General features: G+C 36.7%; 1 protein-coding gene across 9 annotated transcripts in view; it reads left to right on the top strand.

The window, feature by feature from the left end:
* cep290 (centrosomal protein 290) overlaps positions 1 to 20207 on the top strand; it is a 28558-nt gene that overhangs the window by 3814 nt on the left and 4537 nt on the right. For 3 of the 9 annotated variants that reach the window (XM_077210694.1, XM_077210687.1, XM_077210689.1), the window contains exons 7-43: positions 219 to 272; positions 490 to 510; positions 1367 to 1513; positions 2178 to 2360; positions 2595 to 2684; positions 3830 to 3952; positions 5313 to 5333; positions 5469 to 5750; positions 6679 to 6841; positions 7016 to 7116; positions 7191 to 7257; positions 7381 to 7493; positions 7571 to 7655; positions 7737 to 7870; positions 8955 to 9119; positions 9213 to 9362; positions 9452 to 9567; positions 9762 to 9864; positions 9946 to 10176; positions 10750 to 10923; positions 11001 to 11112; positions 11243 to 11448; positions 13413 to 13564; positions 13647 to 13758; positions 13826 to 14281; positions 14529 to 14693; positions 14792 to 14899; positions 14995 to 15129; positions 15221 to 15484; positions 15586 to 15693; positions 15839 to 16038; positions 16917 to 17130; positions 17365 to 17502; positions 17972 to 18193; positions 19142 to 19264; positions 19694 to 19839; positions 20028 to 20183. In XM_077210694.1, coding sequence (XP_077066809.1) covers positions 219 to 272; positions 490 to 510; positions 1367 to 1513; positions 2178 to 2360; positions 2595 to 2684; positions 3830 to 3952; positions 5313 to 5333; positions 5469 to 5750; positions 6679 to 6841; positions 7016 to 7116; positions 7191 to 7257; positions 7381 to 7493; positions 7571 to 7655; positions 7737 to 7870; positions 8955 to 9119; positions 9213 to 9362; positions 9452 to 9567; positions 9762 to 9864; positions 9946 to 10176; positions 10750 to 10923; positions 11001 to 11112; positions 11243 to 11448; positions 13413 to 13564; positions 13647 to 13758; positions 13826 to 14281; positions 14529 to 14693; positions 14792 to 14899; positions 14995 to 15129; positions 15221 to 15484; positions 15586 to 15693; positions 15839 to 16038; positions 16917 to 17130; positions 17365 to 17502; positions 17972 to 18193; positions 19142 to 19264; positions 19694 to 19839; positions 20028 to 20183 — 5540 coding nt within the window. Of the gene's footprint in view, positions 1 to 218; positions 273 to 489; positions 511 to 1366; positions 1514 to 1971; positions 2092 to 2177; positions 2361 to 2594; positions 2685 to 3829; positions 3953 to 5312; positions 5334 to 5468; positions 5751 to 6678; positions 6842 to 7015; positions 7117 to 7190; positions 7258 to 7380; positions 7494 to 7570; positions 7656 to 7736; positions 7871 to 8954; positions 9120 to 9212; positions 9363 to 9451; positions 9568 to 9761; positions 9865 to 9945; positions 10177 to 10749; positions 10924 to 11000; positions 11113 to 11242; positions 11449 to 13412; positions 13565 to 13646; positions 13759 to 13825; positions 14282 to 14528; positions 14694 to 14791; positions 14900 to 14994; positions 15130 to 15220; positions 15485 to 15585; positions 15694 to 15838; positions 16039 to 16916; positions 17131 to 17364; positions 17503 to 17971; positions 18194 to 19141; positions 19265 to 19693; positions 19840 to 20027; positions 20184 to 20207 lie in introns of those variants that run through there. The other 6 variants (XM_077210695.1, XM_077210691.1, XM_077210696.1 and 3 more) reach the window with 4 other exon arrangements.

Below are 20207 nucleotides of genomic sequence, written 5' to 3'. Positions count from 1 at the left end.
TAAGTGTGCATTCAAAAAATGGGGCACTGTTTAATGTAATGTTTTAGGTATTAAAATATAAAATTATTAATTGAATGAATTGGTTAATAATCAAACCGAAGATGTCCTTTTTATTAAAAGGAATAGACCATAAAAAGTAAAAATATAGAATAATAATAGAACAATACTGTAGCTGCAGGTGTAGGATTGATAACAGACTGATGCATGTTTTCACACAGCTGGCTGTCCGTGCTGAAGAGGCAGAGGAGAAGAACAGGAAATTAAAAAGAGAGGTATGTCCAATCCTTTTCTGGGCCTGCAAAAATGCTTAAATCTTACTCTTTCTGTTACTTCCAATTATCCATTCCATTATATCTCTTACATCACCTTCTCTTCTCAGCTATTTCCCTGACTGACCATTTCGTTTTTTTTTTTTATGCATGCCTGTTATTGTTTTCTTTTTTTATCCTTTTCGTTCCTTGCTGTCATGTCTTGTCACTGCCCCTAAAGATAAAGCAGCTTACAAAGAAGGTAAGACCCCAGATTAGGCAGAATTAGAGTAGCCAATCTATTTATCAGAAACATGTTCATGTCAAATGGAACTGCACCTCCAGTCTGATCTGGTCTGGTAACCAAAAGGTGGCCTTGAAGAAATTCAAATCACCATCTGGTTTGGAATATGATAAACTGTTCCATTAAGTTCCATTCATTTAAAACTAACATTTTTCCCAAGGAGTCATTTTTACTTGCCCGCCTTAAAACTGTTTAATTTTAGTGATGTATTTGTATATATACATTTGTCTTTACAATACAGTTTTCTTTACAATTTACAATACAAATTTATTTATTTATTTTTAAAAACAGCTTAGAACAAGTAATTGTTATCGCCGTTGTTAAGTTATTCATTTGGAATACTATTTTAAAATGATTTAGCTATAACTTCATTAACATTCTTTTGCTGGAAAACAGTATATGGCATATAATGCAGCATATTACTGATTTGTTGATCATACTTTCATTCTTGCAATTTCAATAAAACCTCACCTGCATTAGCCGGTTAGATAATTTTATCTTGTATTTAAGTCAGGGTAGCTAGCATAGCATAAAATCAGATGTACATGATCAATATTACACTCTCTCCTCGATAGAGCAAGCTATAACTGTCCTGAATCTGGTCCATCGGGACATTATTATTCCTAAGCCCTTAGAGACTGTTCCACCACTGTGTAGTTAAAGAAAATGAATCAATGCAAGTCTAATGATTGGAATGAGTAATTCAAAAGTCCTGCTATAATTTGCAACCTTGTAATGTTATATGATATCCAGTAGTATTAGTAGTAAATCATGTTAGACAGCAGGATGAGTAATGATTTGTTCATTATTGCAGAACGAACAGCTGCAACAGGATGTTGAATTCTACAGAAAGGAAGTAGAACAGAGAGATACTCTTCAGACCAAAGAGGAGAGCAATGAGATTCAGAGGAGACTTACTAAAGCCAACCAACAGCTCTACCAGTGCATGGAGGACCTGCAGGTAATTCCCACATGACCTTCAGGTTGCCACATAACGCCATCATAACATGACAGGATCAAGCTACACCTCTAATGCTTTTGGCAATATTTTACACATTTTTACACCTAAACTGGAGGGTGAAAATAAATTCAAGGTGAATTTTTATTTATTTAATATAATTTATATATATATATATATATATATATATATATATATATATATATATATATATATATATATAATACACACTATTACTTTAGTAGCATTTACATTTTTTTATGTTTTAAGTATTTAAGGTTTATTTTAATTTTAAAAAGTAACCGCTATCGAAGAAAGTCGACTTATAAAAAAATATACAACATATAGCCTATACATGTATATGTTTTTGGAATAGTTTATCAGTTTACGCTTTTGTTTATCAGATTATATCAATATTGATATGTAAATGTAGCATCAGTACCGAAATGTTTGCAGGTTATTTTACATTAAGTGTTTTGTTTTCAATCTTGGTGGTCTGATGAGGAACCCCTGCCTTGTGAACCTTAAAACGTATTGACATTGTACATCAAACTCAAAAGTAGCAAAAGTAGGAGAAACATGTATGTGTCACCTTTTAAAGTACATTTCAAATGCAATCTCCTGTTATGTGACATCTTTGTGATCAACATATTCTCCCTATTCCCAGCATGCCGAAGACATGGCTGCCAACCTGAAGAGCGAGAATGAGCACCTGCAGATGAATTTGGAGGAGTCTGTGAAGGAGATGGAGAAGATGACGGATGAGTACAACAAGATGAAGATCGCGGTCCAGCAGACGGATAGCATCATGGATCAGCTGAGAAAAGAGAGAGATCATGCCAAGCTTCAGGTGCTTTAATCACGTTTATAAGATGGTTAAGGCCAGTCCTAGATGCTGATTGGTCAATTAAGTGTTCCAGTCCCATGAAAACATAGATTCTACTAGCTACATTTGGCAGAAATAAATACCTGCGATTGAACGACAGAGTGGTTTATGATGAATGTGCATAAATGGGTCTCTCTCTTTTATGATTAAAAAATATAATTATTGCTATTATTATTGTAAAAGGATGTCTTTTCACAGGTCAGAGAGCTAAGTGAACAGATCCAGACTCGAGTTGAAGAGGACGACCCAGTTATGGCTGCTGTTAATGCAAAAGTGGAGGAGTGGAAGGTGAGTCAATGAACAGTTTGTATGCAAATATGGCAAAGTTTCTTGGTAGTACACTGTTATTGTTTTCTTGTGTTATGTGGTTTTACCTGTCTGAAATTGGAGACATTTTCTGAAGTTCTGAAGAATACGTTAAATAGGTGCCTTTGTGCCCTACTCTTTCAACCAACAACTTCTGAGTTAATGATCCAAGAAAAACATTTTTTATTTTTTTAAACATTGTGCTGTCACGCATCTACAATGGAATTTAGCTTGTATGTATTCTAAGGAATATAGATGAAAAAATACATGGGCTTTTAAAATGTTTTTAAAAAAAATTATAACAGTGTATATCGATATTTTATGTCAAAAACTCCCAAATGAACCCAAACGAACATAACTTTTGTTAAATCTTTGCGGCAGACGAGTAAATCATTGAATAGACATTACAAAAAGTGAAAGATGTTCCTGGAAAATACATGAGAATATTTTCTAAAGGCTAGTTCACACTGCCCCAAAATAAAGAATAAACTCCAGACACAAATAAAGATCACATAATCTCATTGGTAAAGCAAAAACACTCAAAAGCACTTATGCTTTTAATATTTATGTTGCATAACAAATTAAATTATAGCATAATGATACTATTATGACTCTGAACAAGTTGACACAAATCAACAATAAAAAAAATTTGTTAAGAATGTTTTCACAAAGCCTATGATCATTTACTTTGGAACTACTTTTTCTTTGAATAGATGTGTTACCTGATGGAAAAGATCCAAAAAGTTGAATAGCTTGTAATTAGAGTTGCTCAAGTTTCTGTCTGGTTTGAAACTCAATGACTTCAGTGAAAATCAGTGCCTAATGTCTAACCCGCAGAAGGTATCATACATCCTAGCAGGGCCGTCCCTAGAGGGGCGAAAGGTAGTGACAATTCTAGCGGCCCCCGCAATTTCAACTGAGGGGTTCCCATAGCAACATTCCGCACCGGGGGCCCTGGATACCCTAACTACGGCCCTGCATCCTTGCAACATATAAACCAGCAATGTCCCTAAACAGTCAAATACAAAATACACAATGAGTCTAATGAGGGAATAAAAAGGTCTATTCTTTTGGTAGTTTAGGAAGTTCTACATGCTGTAACTGTAATGTGTTTGTGTCGGTTTCAGAGTGTTCTATCAGTGAAAGATATGGAAATTTTGGAGTATCAACAGATGATCAGAGATTTGAGGGAGAAACTTCGAGCTGCTCAGATGGACTCCGACAAAAGCAACATTATTGCACTGCAGCAGGTCAGTCATATATCATATATCACAGCTCTCTATCCTGAAAAAGGGTGAACACTAGGGGAGTCAATATGTACTTCTCAAATGTTCAATTTGTCATTTATAATATGTAATTATATGTTTGTTGTCAATAAGATAAATAGATTAAAAATGTCAGTAAAGATGTCAAAAGATTTGTATTTTAATCAATGCTGTTCTTTTGAGCTTTCTATTCATCAAAGAATCTTGAGAAAATGTATCACTGAAATATTAACCAGCACAACTGTTTTCAATATCGATATTAAGAAATGTTTCTTGAGCAGCAAATTAGCATTAGAATGATTTTTGAAGGATCATGTGTCACTGAAGACTGGAGTAATGGTGCTGGAAATTCAGCTTTGCCATTACATGAATAATTTTCAAATATTTTCAAATAGAAAACAGTTATTCTCATTTTTAACAATATCTCACAATATCACTGTTTTTACTGTATTTCTGATCAAATAAATGCAGCCTTGGTGAGCATGAGAGACTTCTTTCAAATACAGTACATAAAAAGTCTTAATCCCGGCCCCAAACTTTAATTCTTTATTTAGTTATTTGTTGAATTGAATATTATATTTGTAATATGTAAGCATACATATTACATTTGTGTTTTGATAAAAAAAAAAAAATGAAATTATCGACCAAGATTAATTTCATTAATCAGCTGATGGCATTGTAATACTCACTTAGTCATTGTTTTATATAACATTAATAAAATGAGTATTAGAAGTTGGCCATTGATAATTGTAACAAACTTGTTTATTGTGAAATTGAATTTACGTGAGTAAGACGTGAATGAATTTATAAGGAATGGAACAAAAACCCCAAAGTGTAGCTATAAACTGCTCAAATCATCTGGATTCAGTCAGATTTGCTATATAGAAAGTGTTTATGTGTTTGTCATGTGGAACGTAGCCCGTCAGATGTATTGATTTAAACAATGTGTCCCACTTTTATTTTCTGTTTTCTTCATAATAGCCTGTATTGCAAAAGATTGTGTTGATTACACCGGTCTAGATAGAAGTTTGAGTACATGACACATGCCAGAAATATTTTCAGTGGCAGAACTTGCCACTGTGATGCTTCTATGAACACAGCATGAATGCTGTAACCTGTTAATATGAGCGCTGAAACTAGCCGCAGATGTGAGATGTGTGAAACAGGCCTCAGATCTATACTAATGCATTGTCAATTTGTCTTAGTTTGTGTGCTTTATTATGTCTGTCTCTCTATTTGTGTGGTTTTTTTTGATGCACGGTCCTTTTAATCGTTACTGCTTCCTTTAAAATGCTTCATTGGCTTGCAAATGTTTCCTCTCTCCTTTATGACTCGGCCGAGTCAGGTCATTTATGAACTGTGTGCTGTGAGTATCTCTGTTTCTCATTTCCTTTGCTTTATGTGTCATTCATCTGTCTTCATTCATTGTTTCTGTCATATTGGTTCATCTCATTCTGTCCCAGTTCAAAGACGTCACTGACTTTGTGTTTGACTTCAAAAGGCTGTGCAAGAGAGGGACAACCAGATCAAGATGCTGTCAGAGCAAGTTCAGCAGTACACGACGGAAATGGAAAAAAACGCTCTGCTCGTCGAGGAGCTGAAAAAACCGTTGACGAAAGAAAAAGGTCATGTCAGTAGGTTGGAGGACTTGAGCAGTAAACTGCTAGTGGCTGAGAGGAGAGCTCTGGAGGCCGAGCGGGCCGCCCAACTGGCTGAACGTGACGCCAGGGACAAAGACAAAGAACTCAGTGACACCCTCAGTCGAATCCGTCTCTATGAGTCTGTGAGTTTACACCTTGGGACTTACCTTCAGTATTGTAAAATTCACTGCCGTTACAAAGTCAAAATACTTTTTGGGGTGGCTATAAATAGTCTGAGGTTTGGTTGAGAATTAGTTACTCTAATTTTCAATAGCATCTTCAACTCAATTAGGTCACAAAGCATCTTAACAAGATATTTTTCTTGAATCTACAAGTAGAAGTCGCACTATGCATTTAGGAACAATATGAGCCAAAGGATCTGTTCCTTATTAGCTCACTTGTACGTTTTTATTTTTTTTTATTTTGATGGAATCTTCAAAAAAAAAGAAAAGAGGAAAAAAAGGTCAATAAATGTACATAAATTTAAATGTAAATATGAATTAACTCGTATAATTAATTGCTCCAGCAGCTTCAAAAAAGTTTCAATTAATATGATCATCAACAGTTTTATTCACACTTTGATCTGTCACACTTACCTTTGTTACACAACTCATATTTAACGAAAACAATATGTGTGGATAAATGTCATATTTATACTTTTTAATTAAATTTTAAATTGAAATATAAACATTTTACATTTAATGAGTATAATAATATATGTGTGAATATGGTTATCAACAGTTTAATAATTTTTCTTGTTCTGTTGCATCTATCTTTGTTACCACTAGCTAAAGATAATGATATTTATGTTTATATAATTAGGTTGTATCTGAGTTAATAATGTAATTAAAAAATGTATCACACTATATTCTAGCAATACAATTTTGGGTGGCTTCTCAAATAGAAAAGTTTTCGTGCAACTTTTACAACGTCTGACATAAGTATCAACACTTGATCACTAATAATTGAAGAGTTAAACATTTAGAAAACAACAAGGGGACACTTTAGCTTATAGAAAGTTATTTTATGCCTACATAGATGTATGTCTTGAAGAACTTCACTGTCTTTCAGGGGACGGATGGTTTGGAAGCTGCGATCACTGAGATCAAAGAATGTAAAAATCAAATCCGAGTGAGAGACCGGGAGATAGAAGCCATGATAAAAGAGATTAACCAGCTGGAGATCAAAATCAACAATTTACTAGACGAGAACGAAGACCTAAGAGAACGGCTGGGTAATTTTCTACAACCTGCTTATTATTTTAAGATTGCCATCATGTATCTGTCTCAATTACTGTATCTCTGTTTTTATCTACACCTAGACATAAAGACTGTTTTCATATCCCATACTGATTTTGCTAAGATTATAATCAGCTTTGACCCCCATTGGAATCATATTCCCTCACCAGGATTAAATCCAAAGGAAGAACTGGATTTGAGTGAATTTCAGAGATCAAAGGTTTTGAAGCAGAGACAGTACAAAGCAGAGAACCAGGTTCTGCTGAAAGAGGTAAAACTTTATCTCTATGGTCTGACTTCGGCCCGTTATCCCATTCTTTTGACTTTTAACGGGACTCTCCTTAGATTGAGCGCCTTGAGGAGGAAAGGCTCGAGCTGAAACAACGCATTCGTGCGCTGGTTAAGGACAAAGGTGAGATCTTAACTCCAAGATGCTGAATATCAGTCATAGACTCATGTTCTATTCACATAAGATCATTTGTTTGCATTGTAACTTTATATAATAAAACCTGACAGCACATTTCCTTTTTTTAAGGCATATCGGTAGTCAGTAGCTCACTGCTTGATGACAGTGTTGAAGAAAAGCCCAGCAGATCTCTTAGAGAGAGGCCTGTCTCTGGATCTACCGATGAAGAGATCAAACGCACAGTAAGCCTTTTTAGAGAACGATGAGTTTTGAACATCTTAAGCTTTAAAGCTAAACTAACAACCTGTTCGTTTCTCAGAACGAGCGTCTACAGAAAGAGCTGAGCAACAAAGAGAAAGAACTGGAGCTGAAGAGAACGGAATCTGCCCAGTTCAAGGCCAAACGTGAGAAGCATCACTGTGACCTTCCAACACTTGCAGTGTCAGGTGGTTTCTGTGACTATAAGGTTTCTCTCTCTCCTGCAGTGAATGAAATGCTGAATGAGAATAAACAGCTGGAGCAGGGAATGAAGGAGATCCTACAGGCCATCCAGGACGCTCAGAAGAAAACACCCACACCCACTGGCGTCAATATTCCCAGCCTGGAGAGACTCGTCAGTGTACGTTCACCAACGTTTAGTGGGCCCACACTGAATCTGTGTAGTATTGCATTATTTCTTTGTAATATTTAATATTATAATATAAAATAAATAATATTCTTTATAATTCACACATATAAATATAAATTAAGTAAATATTAATAATAATAATGTTCTCATTTTTAAAAAATAAATAATAAATATTATAACTATCCATGTGAATTCATAAATTTAAATATAAAAGTATACATTTAATAAGTGATATAATAATTGAGGAAACAAGAAATTTATGTGTGAAAGATATAATAAATAATGCTTTTAATTTAAAATAATATACATGTACAGTGTATATATTAGTGCTGTCAAATCAATTATCTAACATAAATGTTTTTGTTTATGTAATATATGTGCGTATATATGTGTGTGTGTGTGTGTGTGCATATATATATATATATATATATATATAATAAAATAAAATGCATATACACATTATATAAGCAAAACTTTTATGTTAGATGCGATTAATCGCGATTAATTAGAATGGACAGCACTAATTTATATATATACCGTATATATATACTGTATATAAAATTATGCATTTAATGAGTAATGGAATATTTAATTGAAAAAAATATAGGTTTGAAAAATAATAGTAAATAATAACATAAATAATAAATGTCATATTTATGTAGTTGTAAATTTTATATAATAAATAAAAAAATATATATAATTATATAAATTGTAACTTATATGTAACATTTCATTTTTAATTTATAAATAAACAATACATGTCATAATTATGCATTTAAAACAATACATTTAAATATAAAATTATACATGTAATTGTCTGTAGTCAAATGTGTTTAACTGAGCTTAGAGTGATACACTCTTATTGGGTGCTGTAACGATTATCAAATTAGCTTAAATTTGACCTTTTATTCAAAATATTTAATGAAAGCCATTACAAAATGTAATTAAAGTGAGGGGAAAATAGATGAAAATGCAAGGGGAGACAGGCACTCAAATTTTGCGGAAATCTGCAGAGCTTTCATCATGATAGTATCCTGTCACAACATATATGAGTGATAATTGTGTTTATCTTAAGGTGTTGGAGATGAAGTACTCAGAGGGAAAGTTTGATGCAAGCCTCCACCTGAGAACGCAGGTAGATCAGCTGACCGGCCGCAATGAGGAGCTACGCCAGGAGTTGAAGTCTGCGAGAGAGGAGGCAGCAAACACTCTCTATCTGTTAACGAAAGCTAATGAGAAGGTATTTACTTCAAATACCAACTCAAGCATTTACTGGATTAAAAAATGGTTTTAAATTCACTGGCACACCCTCTTTTTCATGTCTTTTTTGTAGGTTGCTCACTTGGAAAGTGAGGTTGAATCGATGAGCAAATCAACCGGCACTTCCATCCCTTACAAGACATTAGCTCTGCCTGAAGAGATGACGCCAACTAGTGTCGAGGTCATCAACGCTCTCAATGAATACATAGTACAACTCCTACAGGTGTGTGTCAGTCCGGTAACTGTATTGTGTTGTAATAGAAACCAAATGTAAGGTACATAATATTAAGACTCCCAACTGTGGATGTTCAGGAGATCAAAAACAAAGAAGATTCCATTGAGCCGCTCACTTCAGCTCTGGAAGAGTATAAAAGGAAATTTGCGGTGATGCGCCATCAACAAGGACTTCTATATAAGGAGCATCAAAGGTATGCCAAGCTATAAAGATCATTTATATTGTAAAATATCATATATATAAAAGGTATGCAGAGCCAAAAATATTGTTTATATTGTAAAGTAAAATATAATGTAATATACTGTAATTGCTACTCTGTATCATTCATACATATGAATGGTAATCAATAAAGGATTTTTTTTAATTCACGGTGTCTGTCTGCTCCAGTGAGAGGGAGTCTTGGCAAAAAGAGAAGGACTTTTTTGCAGGACTGAAATCCAAACTTGAGGAGCAAAGAGAGGTGGATTTAGTGAAAATCAAAGAGTACAATGTAAGTCTCTAAAAGACAAAGTCATTAAGTTTCTAATTTGTCCTTTTAATAATTTCCATTATCTGTTTGACTCATTTCCAGCACTGGCTAGAGGCTCTTGAAAAGGACCCAAATGAGATCAGACAGGAGCTGGCTGAGACGGCTCGGAAAATTATGGTTCTCAGGGTCAACGAGAAGTGTCTGACACGGCGTTACACGACTCTGCTTGAGCTCGAGCAACACTTGAGGAAGGAGAACGGCAAACTGAAGGATGATTTCAGACACATGGAGGCCGTGGTAACTGAAAGAGTCGGCTACCTGCAGAGGTTCAAGGTATCAGGCAACACTCTTACAGATGAAAAAGAAACTTATGAATGATGGGATTTATTAGAGGCCGACTGATTTCCGACTGTCTCAGGTGCACGCCCCCCCCTCCCCTGGGCTCTGCCCACTTTTACAGCATTTTTCAAATATTGCCTGTGGGTGGAGTCAGGCTCTGACCAGGGGTTTAGTTACCTTTTAACATGCTATATAAAAATATCTGTGGGGGGACTCTGGGGACATCAGAGATTTATTTTACATCTTGTGAAAAGGGCATTATACAATCCCTTTAATTGAATTTGTAGGGCCATGAAAAACAAATCTCCCCTCCAGACATCACTTTTGGCCACTACTGTATATGAATTGTAAAACTTAATGTCAGCGAGAATTACTGAAATGAAATAAACACTTTATGAACTCTCAATACAATATTGACAAATAATAAACATTTATAAAAATAATGATTGTATTTTTAATGACAAATTTTGTTGTTTTAGTATTGTTTTGTTGTTTTTCCAAGTAGTCATCTTCGCTGAGAGCTGTAACTGACCTCTGCTGACCTCTGTAAACTTGTTTTGCCCTCAGGAAATGGCAGCGTTTAAAATAGCCGCATTGCAGAAATCCCTTGATGGTAGTGTTTCAACATCAGAGCTGGAGAGAGCCAACAAACAATACACTGAGCTCACCATCAAGTACAGAAACCTCCTACAGAAAGACAATCACCTTGTTCAGAAGACAAACACACTGGAGCACCTAGAGGTACATCTTTTGGCAAATTATGTAAAGCAATGGAGGTCTTTCTTCATTTTTATTATAGCACTCTCCTTCACTTTCAGAGGGAGAATGTGTCTTTACACGAACGCATTAACTCCATCAATAAAGAGCTTGAGATCAGCAAGGAAAAGCTTCACACATTGGAGCAGGCCTGGGAAAACTTCAGCACGACTGGTAAACGTCACTGCTAATTGATAAGACAAAAGCAATGTTGAGGCATTGTGAAATATGTCATTGAATAAAAAAAGTTTTCTCTTCATTATCCTAAAGTTGACATATTTCCCATGATTTCGGGTGTTCACAGGTGGTGAGAACAGCATGGACAAGGCAGCCAAAGCCCTGGCCAACAGCGAGATTGTATCTGTGTCCAGACGCATCACCATGCTGGAGATGAAGGAGCTAAATGAAAGACAGCGAGCCGAACATGCTCAGAAGATGTACGAGCACCTGAGGAACTCCCTCAAACAAGTGGAAGAGCGCAACTTTGAGCTAGAGACCAAGTTTGCTGAGGTGGGTCTGATTTATCTCTTGCATCCATTCCGAATACAACCATATAGAAACATGCCAAAAAACCACTTTCAACACCTTAGCATGAACATTTTATTTTATTTTGTATAAAACAATATGTTGAACATTTAATAAGCTTTTAGGTTATTTTAATAAAGTTGAATATTAAATGTTGAATAATTTTATTTTATTTTTTAATGTGTTTAATTTTAACACAATATGTTTAACATTAAAAACGCTTTTATATTAATAAAACAGTATGTTGAACATTAAATATGCTTTTATATTAATAAAACAATATGTTGTACATTAAATGTGCTTCTATTTTATTTGAATAAAACAAATAAAATATTTGGTAAAACGTTTAATACGTTTTTGTTTTATTTTAGTTAAACAACTTTTTTTTTAAACAGTATGTTGTTTTATAATCTCATTTTATTTTATTTTGTAAAACACATTGGCCCTCATTTATCAAAAGTGCGTACACCAAATTTCCAGCGTACACCCAAAACCACGGTGACTTTGAGATTTATCAATATGGACGTTGGCGTACGGCACGCTCAAATCCTACGACAGCTCAGGAGGTGGTGTACGCACGTTTTGAGTTAGTGCGGAAATGCGCCGAAAAACCTAACTCAACAAAACGCACTGACAAACTAAAAGATATGATATATTATGACCCACTGTAAAAAAAAACAACAACAACAAAGTAATTATAAACTTCAGTGTTTATTTTTGTGCAACATGGACTTCAATGTTTCATTTGTGTGACTTTACCAAAGCATTTGATTTGTAGGCATATGTATTCCTTCAGTTGCGAGCCTGTGCGCTTGACCTGACGTTTCAGGGTTAGGTGGTGCGCACGGACTGGGTTCAGTAATGAAAGGCTTTCAATGACCAAAAAATAATTCAGAATGACAAAATAATAAAAATTATATTCTTCTTCTGTTAAATAATAATAATAATAACGACATTCTTCTTCTAAATAACAATAAGCGTCAATAATAATAAAAAAAATCATATAAATAATAAAATCTTCAGTGCCAAGACGCGCCTCTTTGTGGCGATCTTTAGATCTGACCACTTTTTTTTCACCTACAATAAACAAGAAAACTCATGCTTAACTTGATCACTTTTGTTCTATATTAAGCAATAAAACATTCTTAACTCTGCTGGAGTGCGCTTCTCAACCCCCACACTATTAACAGAACTCGTAATTTAGGTTGAATTAATCCCACTTTAACCTTTAATCCCATTCTTTAAACTCCCAAATAAAACAATTTTGTTTCTTTCCTTTTCCCTGGTGATGGTCTCGATCTCCACGTCGGAGAAGTTTCTCTTTTTTGACGTCTTCCGTGTGTCCATGGCGTAAAATGAAGGAGTGGGGGAAGCGGAGACTTGAATATATAGGGTGTGTTATTCTAATCACGATCGTTTTCAGCCGTGCCATTTATCAAGGGCAGGTATTGCGTACACCTAGATTTCAAAGGTACGCACAGCTTCATAAATCAGGTGGTGAGAGGAGTGTAAGCATAATCTTTCGCCAACATATACTCCCGTTTCTACGCAAGAATGATAAATGAGGGCCATTATGTTGAACATTTAATAAGCTTTTATTTTATTTTATAAAGCAGAATGTTGAACATTAAATATATTGTAAAAACAATATGTTGTACATTAAATGTGCTTCTATTTTATTTGAATAAAACACAAATAAAAATTTAATAAAACATTTAATAAGCTTTTGTTTTATTTTAGTAAAACAACTTTTAAATTTTTTTAACAGTATGTTGTTCTTTTAATAATCTTTTATTTTATTTTTATAAAACAGTTTGTCGAACATTAAATAAGCTTTTATTTTATTTTGTTTCCTTTTTATAGCTTTTATTTGATTTGATTTGATTTTTTAAAACTGTGTGAACATTTAATACGCTAAATTTTGCATACTTTTCTGTATGGCGGTGTAGCTCACAAAACTAAACCTGGAGGCTCAGCGGATAGAGCGGGAGCTCAGGGACGAGCTGGCGGACAGCGTAAGCAAACACATCAGCGACGCCGATCGCAAGCGAATCACCGAACTGGAGAAAACAGAGGCAGAGCTGCGGATTGAAGTGTCCAAGTAAGCACATGCTTGCTATTACAACAGTATCATGAGAAAATGTACACAAACATCTGTTTTAAGAAGTTTAAAACGTTTGCAGATTGAGGGAGGTGTCAGATGTCGCTAAAATGCAGGTGTCCGCTCTGGAGGCCAGACAGCAGTCGAGAGAGAAGGAAGTAGAAAGCCTGAGGAGACAAGTGTTGGACTACCAGGTATGTTTTTCTCTTTTCAGCTGTGCACCCTTTTGATCACGCCACTACATGCACATCTCCTCTTCAGGCTCAGTCCGATGAAAAGGCCCTTATCGCCAAACTCCACCAGCACATTGTAGCTCTCCAGTTGAGCGAGACCACAGCAATCAGCCGGCTGGAGGCCGCCAACACGCGCCTGAAGAAACTCGAAGCGCAAAAGCTCAGAGTCGAACAGCAGCTGGATGCCCAGCAGCAGACGCTGTGGCACGCAAGGCAGGAGGGGCATCAGCGGGCCAGACACCTGCGCCACACCATTCAGGCCCTCCGCAGACAGTTCTCAGGAGCCTTGCCGCTAGCCCAACAGGAGAAGTTTTCCAACACCATGCTCCACCTGCAGGAGGACAGGGCACGGGCCAAGGAGGAGGCGCAAATGGCGGCGGAGGAAAGGAGGAAAGCAGAAGGGAAGGCACAAGAACTGGAGCTAAAGCTGAAGGGGTTGGAGGAGCTCATAGCAACACTGAAAGATGCTAAAGGAGCTCAGAAAGTAGGTTGATTGAGTTGTAATGTGATTCTTAAAAACATGCTTTCTTTGTTATATTGAGTCATTTCTTATTATGTATTATTTATAATAATTTTTCATATTTATTTATTAGATATATTTATATCTTGTATCTTTTCACTTATATCTATTCACATGAGTTAAGTTACTCATATTAATAAAGGAAATTGTTCCCATAAACAGTAATTTCCACTTAGCTGCATAATTTACAGCTTAATATCAACCCCTACAGGTGATTGAGTGGCATAAGAAACTGGAGGAAGCCCGTCTGTTGGAAATGAGGCAGAGCAGAGAGCTTAATACCCAGCGGGAAGAGATCAAATATTTTAAGAACATTATGGCGGAGCAGGAACGCACCATCAGCAGCCAGGAAGAGGAGCTGGTGCAGCAGAATAATGTCAGTATTGTATTTAAACAGGTTTCTTCTCTATTTTTACACTGTATAGAGCATACTTCAATCAGGATTTCTAATAATATTTGTTATCCTTGTATCAGCTTCTTGAGGAGCGGCAACTGATCTGGGATCAGAGAGAGGTGCAACTGGAGCGCCAGCTCGACTCCTATGAGAAACAGCAGAATGAAATCCTAAGCACAGCTCAGAAGGTGGCAGACTTGACAAACGTTTGTTACTGTATTGTGGTAAGGTGTTTACTGAACTACACTTTAATTTACACTTAACTTGTCCTGTTGGAGTTTAGTTTGAGGAAGCCACAGGCTCTCTGCCGGATCCAAATCAGCCTTTAGCGCACCAATTAGACTACGCTCTTGGAAAAATCAAAGAGCATGTTCGTACCATCCTTGAGACAAAAGCCACCTGCAAAATTTTGGAAGAGGTACTTTTTTATTCATCAAGTGATTGTGGAAATTTTACCAATTGCAAATCTTGTTATTGAAGATTATCTTACAAGGAGTTTCTCTGAGCAGAAGCTGAAGGAAAAAGAAGCTGCTTTGTGGACATCAGAACAGAACGTTTTATCTCGAGACAAAGTGATCAATGAACTGAGGCTTCGCCTACCAGCCGCTGCTGAAAGAGAGAAGCTTCTGGCTGACCTGAGCAAACAAGAGGACTCTGAGAGCCAGCCCGCCTTAAAAGTCGCACACCAGACCATAAATAACCTTCAAGGGCGTCTGGATCAGAAAGAAGAGGTTCTCAAGAAGTACCAGAACATGTTAGCAAAGGCTCGTCAGGTGCCCATTTAAGTTAAAAACTGAGGCTTCATAAACTGGTGATCTTTATTGCACAATAAAACGCATAAAAGCTCATATATCTTGATTTTATATTTTCCCAGGAGCAGGAAGAGATTGGAAAAAGACATGAGGAAGAGGTCTGGGCTCTGCATCAGAAACTGGACGTGTATATGGACACATCTCTGGATCGTTTCAAACAGACAGCTCTGGTACCTAGAGTATTCATCATAAAGCTCAATTTGGGATAGCGGGCCAGAAAGTAGAATTAATGCACATAATAAATATAGTAATGTCATAATAAATCATGCCTGCTGTCAACTTTAGTAGGCTATACTCAGTTTTATTCTTCTCTAGGAGCTAATGAAGAAACCCACCATCACCGTACCGACCAATAAGCACTTGGTGCGGTTGGCAGAAATGGAGCAGACGGTGGCTGAGCAGGACAATTCGCTCTCCTCACTGACACACAAGCTGAGGGGTGTCATTGCAGAGCTGGACCAACAGAGGCAGCTGGCAGCAGCACAAGCCATGGAACACGCTGCAGAAACAGCCAGGTGAGACATTAAAACAAGGGGCCCTATTTTAACTATCTAAGCGCATGGTCTAAAGCGCACAGCACAAGTGCACTTCAGGGCATGTCCGAATCCACTTTTCCTAGTTTAACGATGGGAAAAATGGTTGAGCGCCCAGCACATGGTCTAAAACGGTTGTCCCTATTCTCTTAATGAGTATAATGGGTGTGTTTTGGGCGTAACGTGCAATAAACCGATCAGAGTCTCATCTCTCATTCCCTTTAAAAGCCAGTTGGGTTTGCGCCATGGCGGAATTTGCAAGCGGAAAGAGGAAACGTATCTGCTTGTGCGCACAACCATCTACGGGACAAGCTGGATTCCACCATATCTTTATGTACACAATATTAATATTTTACATTGTAATCCTTTTATTTTTAATATTTGGCTAGTTTGTGTGCTGCTGCACGTCTCAGTGTGTGTAATAAGCAGAATTCACGCGTGTTGTGCTCCCGCCTATAGGCGTATATTACTAATGCGCCCTTTAAATAACAAAAATAAATACTGCGCCATTGACTTTAGACCAGGTTTTTGTTGGTCAATGGCACAGTCTATTTCAGTTGCCTCAAAATAGCAATGCGTCAACAATGTGCCCAAACACACCTCGTTTTCAGGCCAGCACGCCCATGGTTGCAAATGCATTTGCTATTTATGCTATTAATGCTATTTAAAAAAGGTGGCACAGGACGTGAAAATAACTGCGTCGGGCTGAAACTAACAAAAAACACTTGTGTCACGCCTGGTGCTGTTTTGCACCCGGGTGTATGATAGGGCCCAAGGCCAGAAACAACCCCACTTTTTCGATATTGATTAATATCAAGATGTTTATCTCGTGCCACTTTTAATGGTCTTTCATTTCCAAGACTGGAGGAGAGACATGTTGCCCAAATGAAGGGTCTGTCCCAGGAGGCAGAAGAGCTGAGAGCTCAGCTCGTTCAGATGGAGAAAGAGCTGCATTACCTCCGTACGGAACTAGAGGCCCAGAAAGAGGCCAATGTCAGATCACCATCCAACACCATGAAGAACCTTGTGGAGCGGTTGAAGACACAGCTGGCACTCAAGGAGAAACAGCTGAAGGTACCACACAGTGGACAGACAACTAGTGTAAATGTGAAACCATTGATTGGTTAATTTCATGGGTGATATAGTCATTTCAATTGAAATCCACGCTGTTAGGAATGTTTCTTGAGATGCCTATGAAACAGCGCCACAATTTTGCTAATGTGATATCACCTTAATTCTTCTGGATAAGTTTTTCCGCTGTGATGTTTGAAAAGTGACTAAGATAAGAATTCGGTCCCTCATCTGCAGGCTCTCAGTAAAGCTCTCTTGGAACTTCGTGGAGAGTTGACATTTCAAGCAGAACAGCAGATCATCGCCAGTGCTGCTCAGAAGGAAGACACCCTCAATGTTCAACAGATCGTTGACAAGCAGACCAAGGAGCTAAGGGTAAAAATAATTCCTACCAGCTTTTAAAGTGGAAAAGAAAATTATTCCCTTATCTGTTGTCTCTATACTTTAACTGGCACAAATACGTCTGTCATTTTGTAGAAGCTCACCAAATTGCAAGGTACAAATAAAATAAAATATATAGGTTTCATGGAAGATTAGGAGGGTGACTTAAACATTGAATGAATATATTATCACTTCATTAAAAATACAAATTGATCTGAATAAATCACTTTCAAAAACCAATTAAATAATTTATTTAGTTAATGATTAAAAAGTTTGCTAAATGTAACAAATAAATATATTATTTAGAACTCCGTTGCTTTTATTAATCATTTGTCAATCAAGTTGAATTGATGGGAGCAACCAACAGACTTTCAACTTTCTGGTTTTTAAGACACCCTTAAAATTTTAAGATACTGAATTGCACCCCAACCAAGCAATTATATATCCCCGTGTTCCTCATCAGGCATGTGTGAGGGACCTTAATGAGGAGCTCCAGCTGGCTAAGGATGGCGTACGAGCGGCAAAAGCCAGAGAAAACTCGCTGAAAGAGGAGCTGGAGAACTTGAACATGGATCTTCAGAGGAGCCAAAAATCACATAACAAGCTGCAAAATGAGAAAGAGGCCCTGGAAGATCAGCTGAATGAGCAGAAGAAGAAGGTCCAGAGGCTCAGCAGCGGCCTACAGGTCAGACTGCATGTTTTTCCAATCCAGAAAGGTTCTTTACCCTTGTGCACTTGTACCATAAATATTCACAGTCACAAAATTCCTGTCTCGCTGATCTTGAGTAATCCTACCAGCAGCAACAAGCACTTGGACAGTGAGTCATCGGCCCTCTTTTCTCTGCAAATGAAGAGCTTCTGCTCAATGTCTGGTTGAATAGAGCACTTCTTTGACAGCAGTGAATACGTCTAGACACCATTGTGTTGCTCCTCGCTTTTACTCCTACCGGAGTTTGTGGTCCCTGGGAAGAAAAATAACAGGGGATTTGTATGTATAATCATAGTCCTATAAAGTAAATAAAGTTAAACATTATTATATAGTACCTTTGAACTGTTTACAAAGTGCTTAAAGGGACAGTTCACCAAAAAATGAAATTTCTGTCATCATTTACTCGCCGTTATGTTGTTCCAAACCTGTTTGAGTTTCTTTCTTCTGTTAAACACAAAAGAAGATATTTTAAAGAATGTTGGTAACCAGACAGTTGACAGTAGACTTTGACTACCATAGTACAAAATACTATGGAAGTCAATGACTATTGTCAACAGTCTCTTCGAAAATATTAAGTGTTCAACATCGATAATTATAAGAAATGTTTCTTAAGCACCAAATCAGCATATTGGAATGATTTCTGAAGGATCATGTGACACTGAAGACTGGAGTAATAATCCTGAAAATGTAGCTCTGCCATCACAGGAATAAATTACATTTTGAAATGCATTAAATTAGAAAACTGTTATTTTAAATTGTAATAATATTTCACAGTATTACTGTTTTACTGTATTTTTGATCAAATTAATGCAGCCTTATGCCAAAAACATTTAAAAGTCTTACATACATATGAAAGGAGAGAAAGAAAATACAATTGTCACAATTCCACGACTGTAAATCAGAGCTGATGATTTGTGTGTGCAGGCTCAGGCTGAGAGTGATGGACCCACAGTAGAGGCTCTTCAGAAGAAGATTCGTAAGTTAGAGCTGGACAGGAAGTATATCTCAGACCCCGCAGACAAGAGGAGCATACTGAAGGAGGACAAGGTGAACTAGAACTGCAAATATAGTTAGTTAGGCAGTTAAAGATGAATTAATGGCAGAAAAATTTGTGGAAGAATCCTAAAGAAACCTTTATATCTTTCAATGGTAAAAAACAGTAGTCAACATTTGAAGTGGATCAAAACCTTTCATCAAAGTTATTCATGAATTTTGAACAATACCCGTTCTTGTCTTATGACAACTTTTTTTTGATCCACTTCAAATGTTGACTACTGTATTTTATTTGATGTTACATGTTTGTTTAAGCTCTTATTCTTTCATACCCACGTTTAATTTAATATTTTTTGGTCACAGTCTAGCTTTGTGACTAAAATTGGTTATATTTGAAAAAATATATATATTTAAATCATCATATGTAATCCTGGGTGATTTATTAACATATTAATCATGTATGAATTATTTCTATATTTGCAGTCTTCTAAAGAAGAAATTGTGAGGTGGGAGGAAGGTAAAAAGTGGCAGGCCAGGGTGGAGAAAGTGCGGAACGTTCTCAAGGAGAAGGAGAAAGAAGTGGATTCTCTGTCTAAACAATTATCAACGATCAAGGAACTTTACAGCAGGTCTGTGCCATGACACTAATCCATCCACATAGTGGACAATTTCAAATGATGCATTAATAGTTTGAGAAATCTTAAATAAATATGACCTACATTTATGCAATAGATGCAAGCTTAACTTTACCATTTATTAAAAGCAAGAACCAAAGTTGAAGATTTCCACATGTTTATGTTGGGTGATGTCCATGAAGGTTGGAGCAGGAGAAGTTGGGTCTGCAGAGGAAACTAAAGGGCAGAGGAGTGACCGCAGATCAGGTCGTTGGTGCACGGACCCTTGAAGCTGATAGAGAGACTGAGGAACTACATAAAAGAAACGCTGAACTGGAGCAGCAAATCAAAGCCATAAAGTGTGTTCCAAATCGTTCCCCTTT

The sequence above is a fragment of the Siphateles boraxobius genome, unplaced genomic scaffold, assembly GCF_051911475.1.
Source record: "Siphateles boraxobius isolate OS27281-9 unplaced genomic scaffold, OSU_SipBor_1 65, whole genome shotgun sequence".
In the NCBI taxonomy this organism is placed as follows: domain Eukaryota; kingdom Metazoa; phylum Chordata; class Actinopteri; order Cypriniformes; family Leuciscidae; genus Siphateles; species Siphateles boraxobius.
The sequence above is the reverse complement of the archived record's forward strand: the minus strand, read 5'-3'. Positions and strand labels throughout refer to the sequence as shown.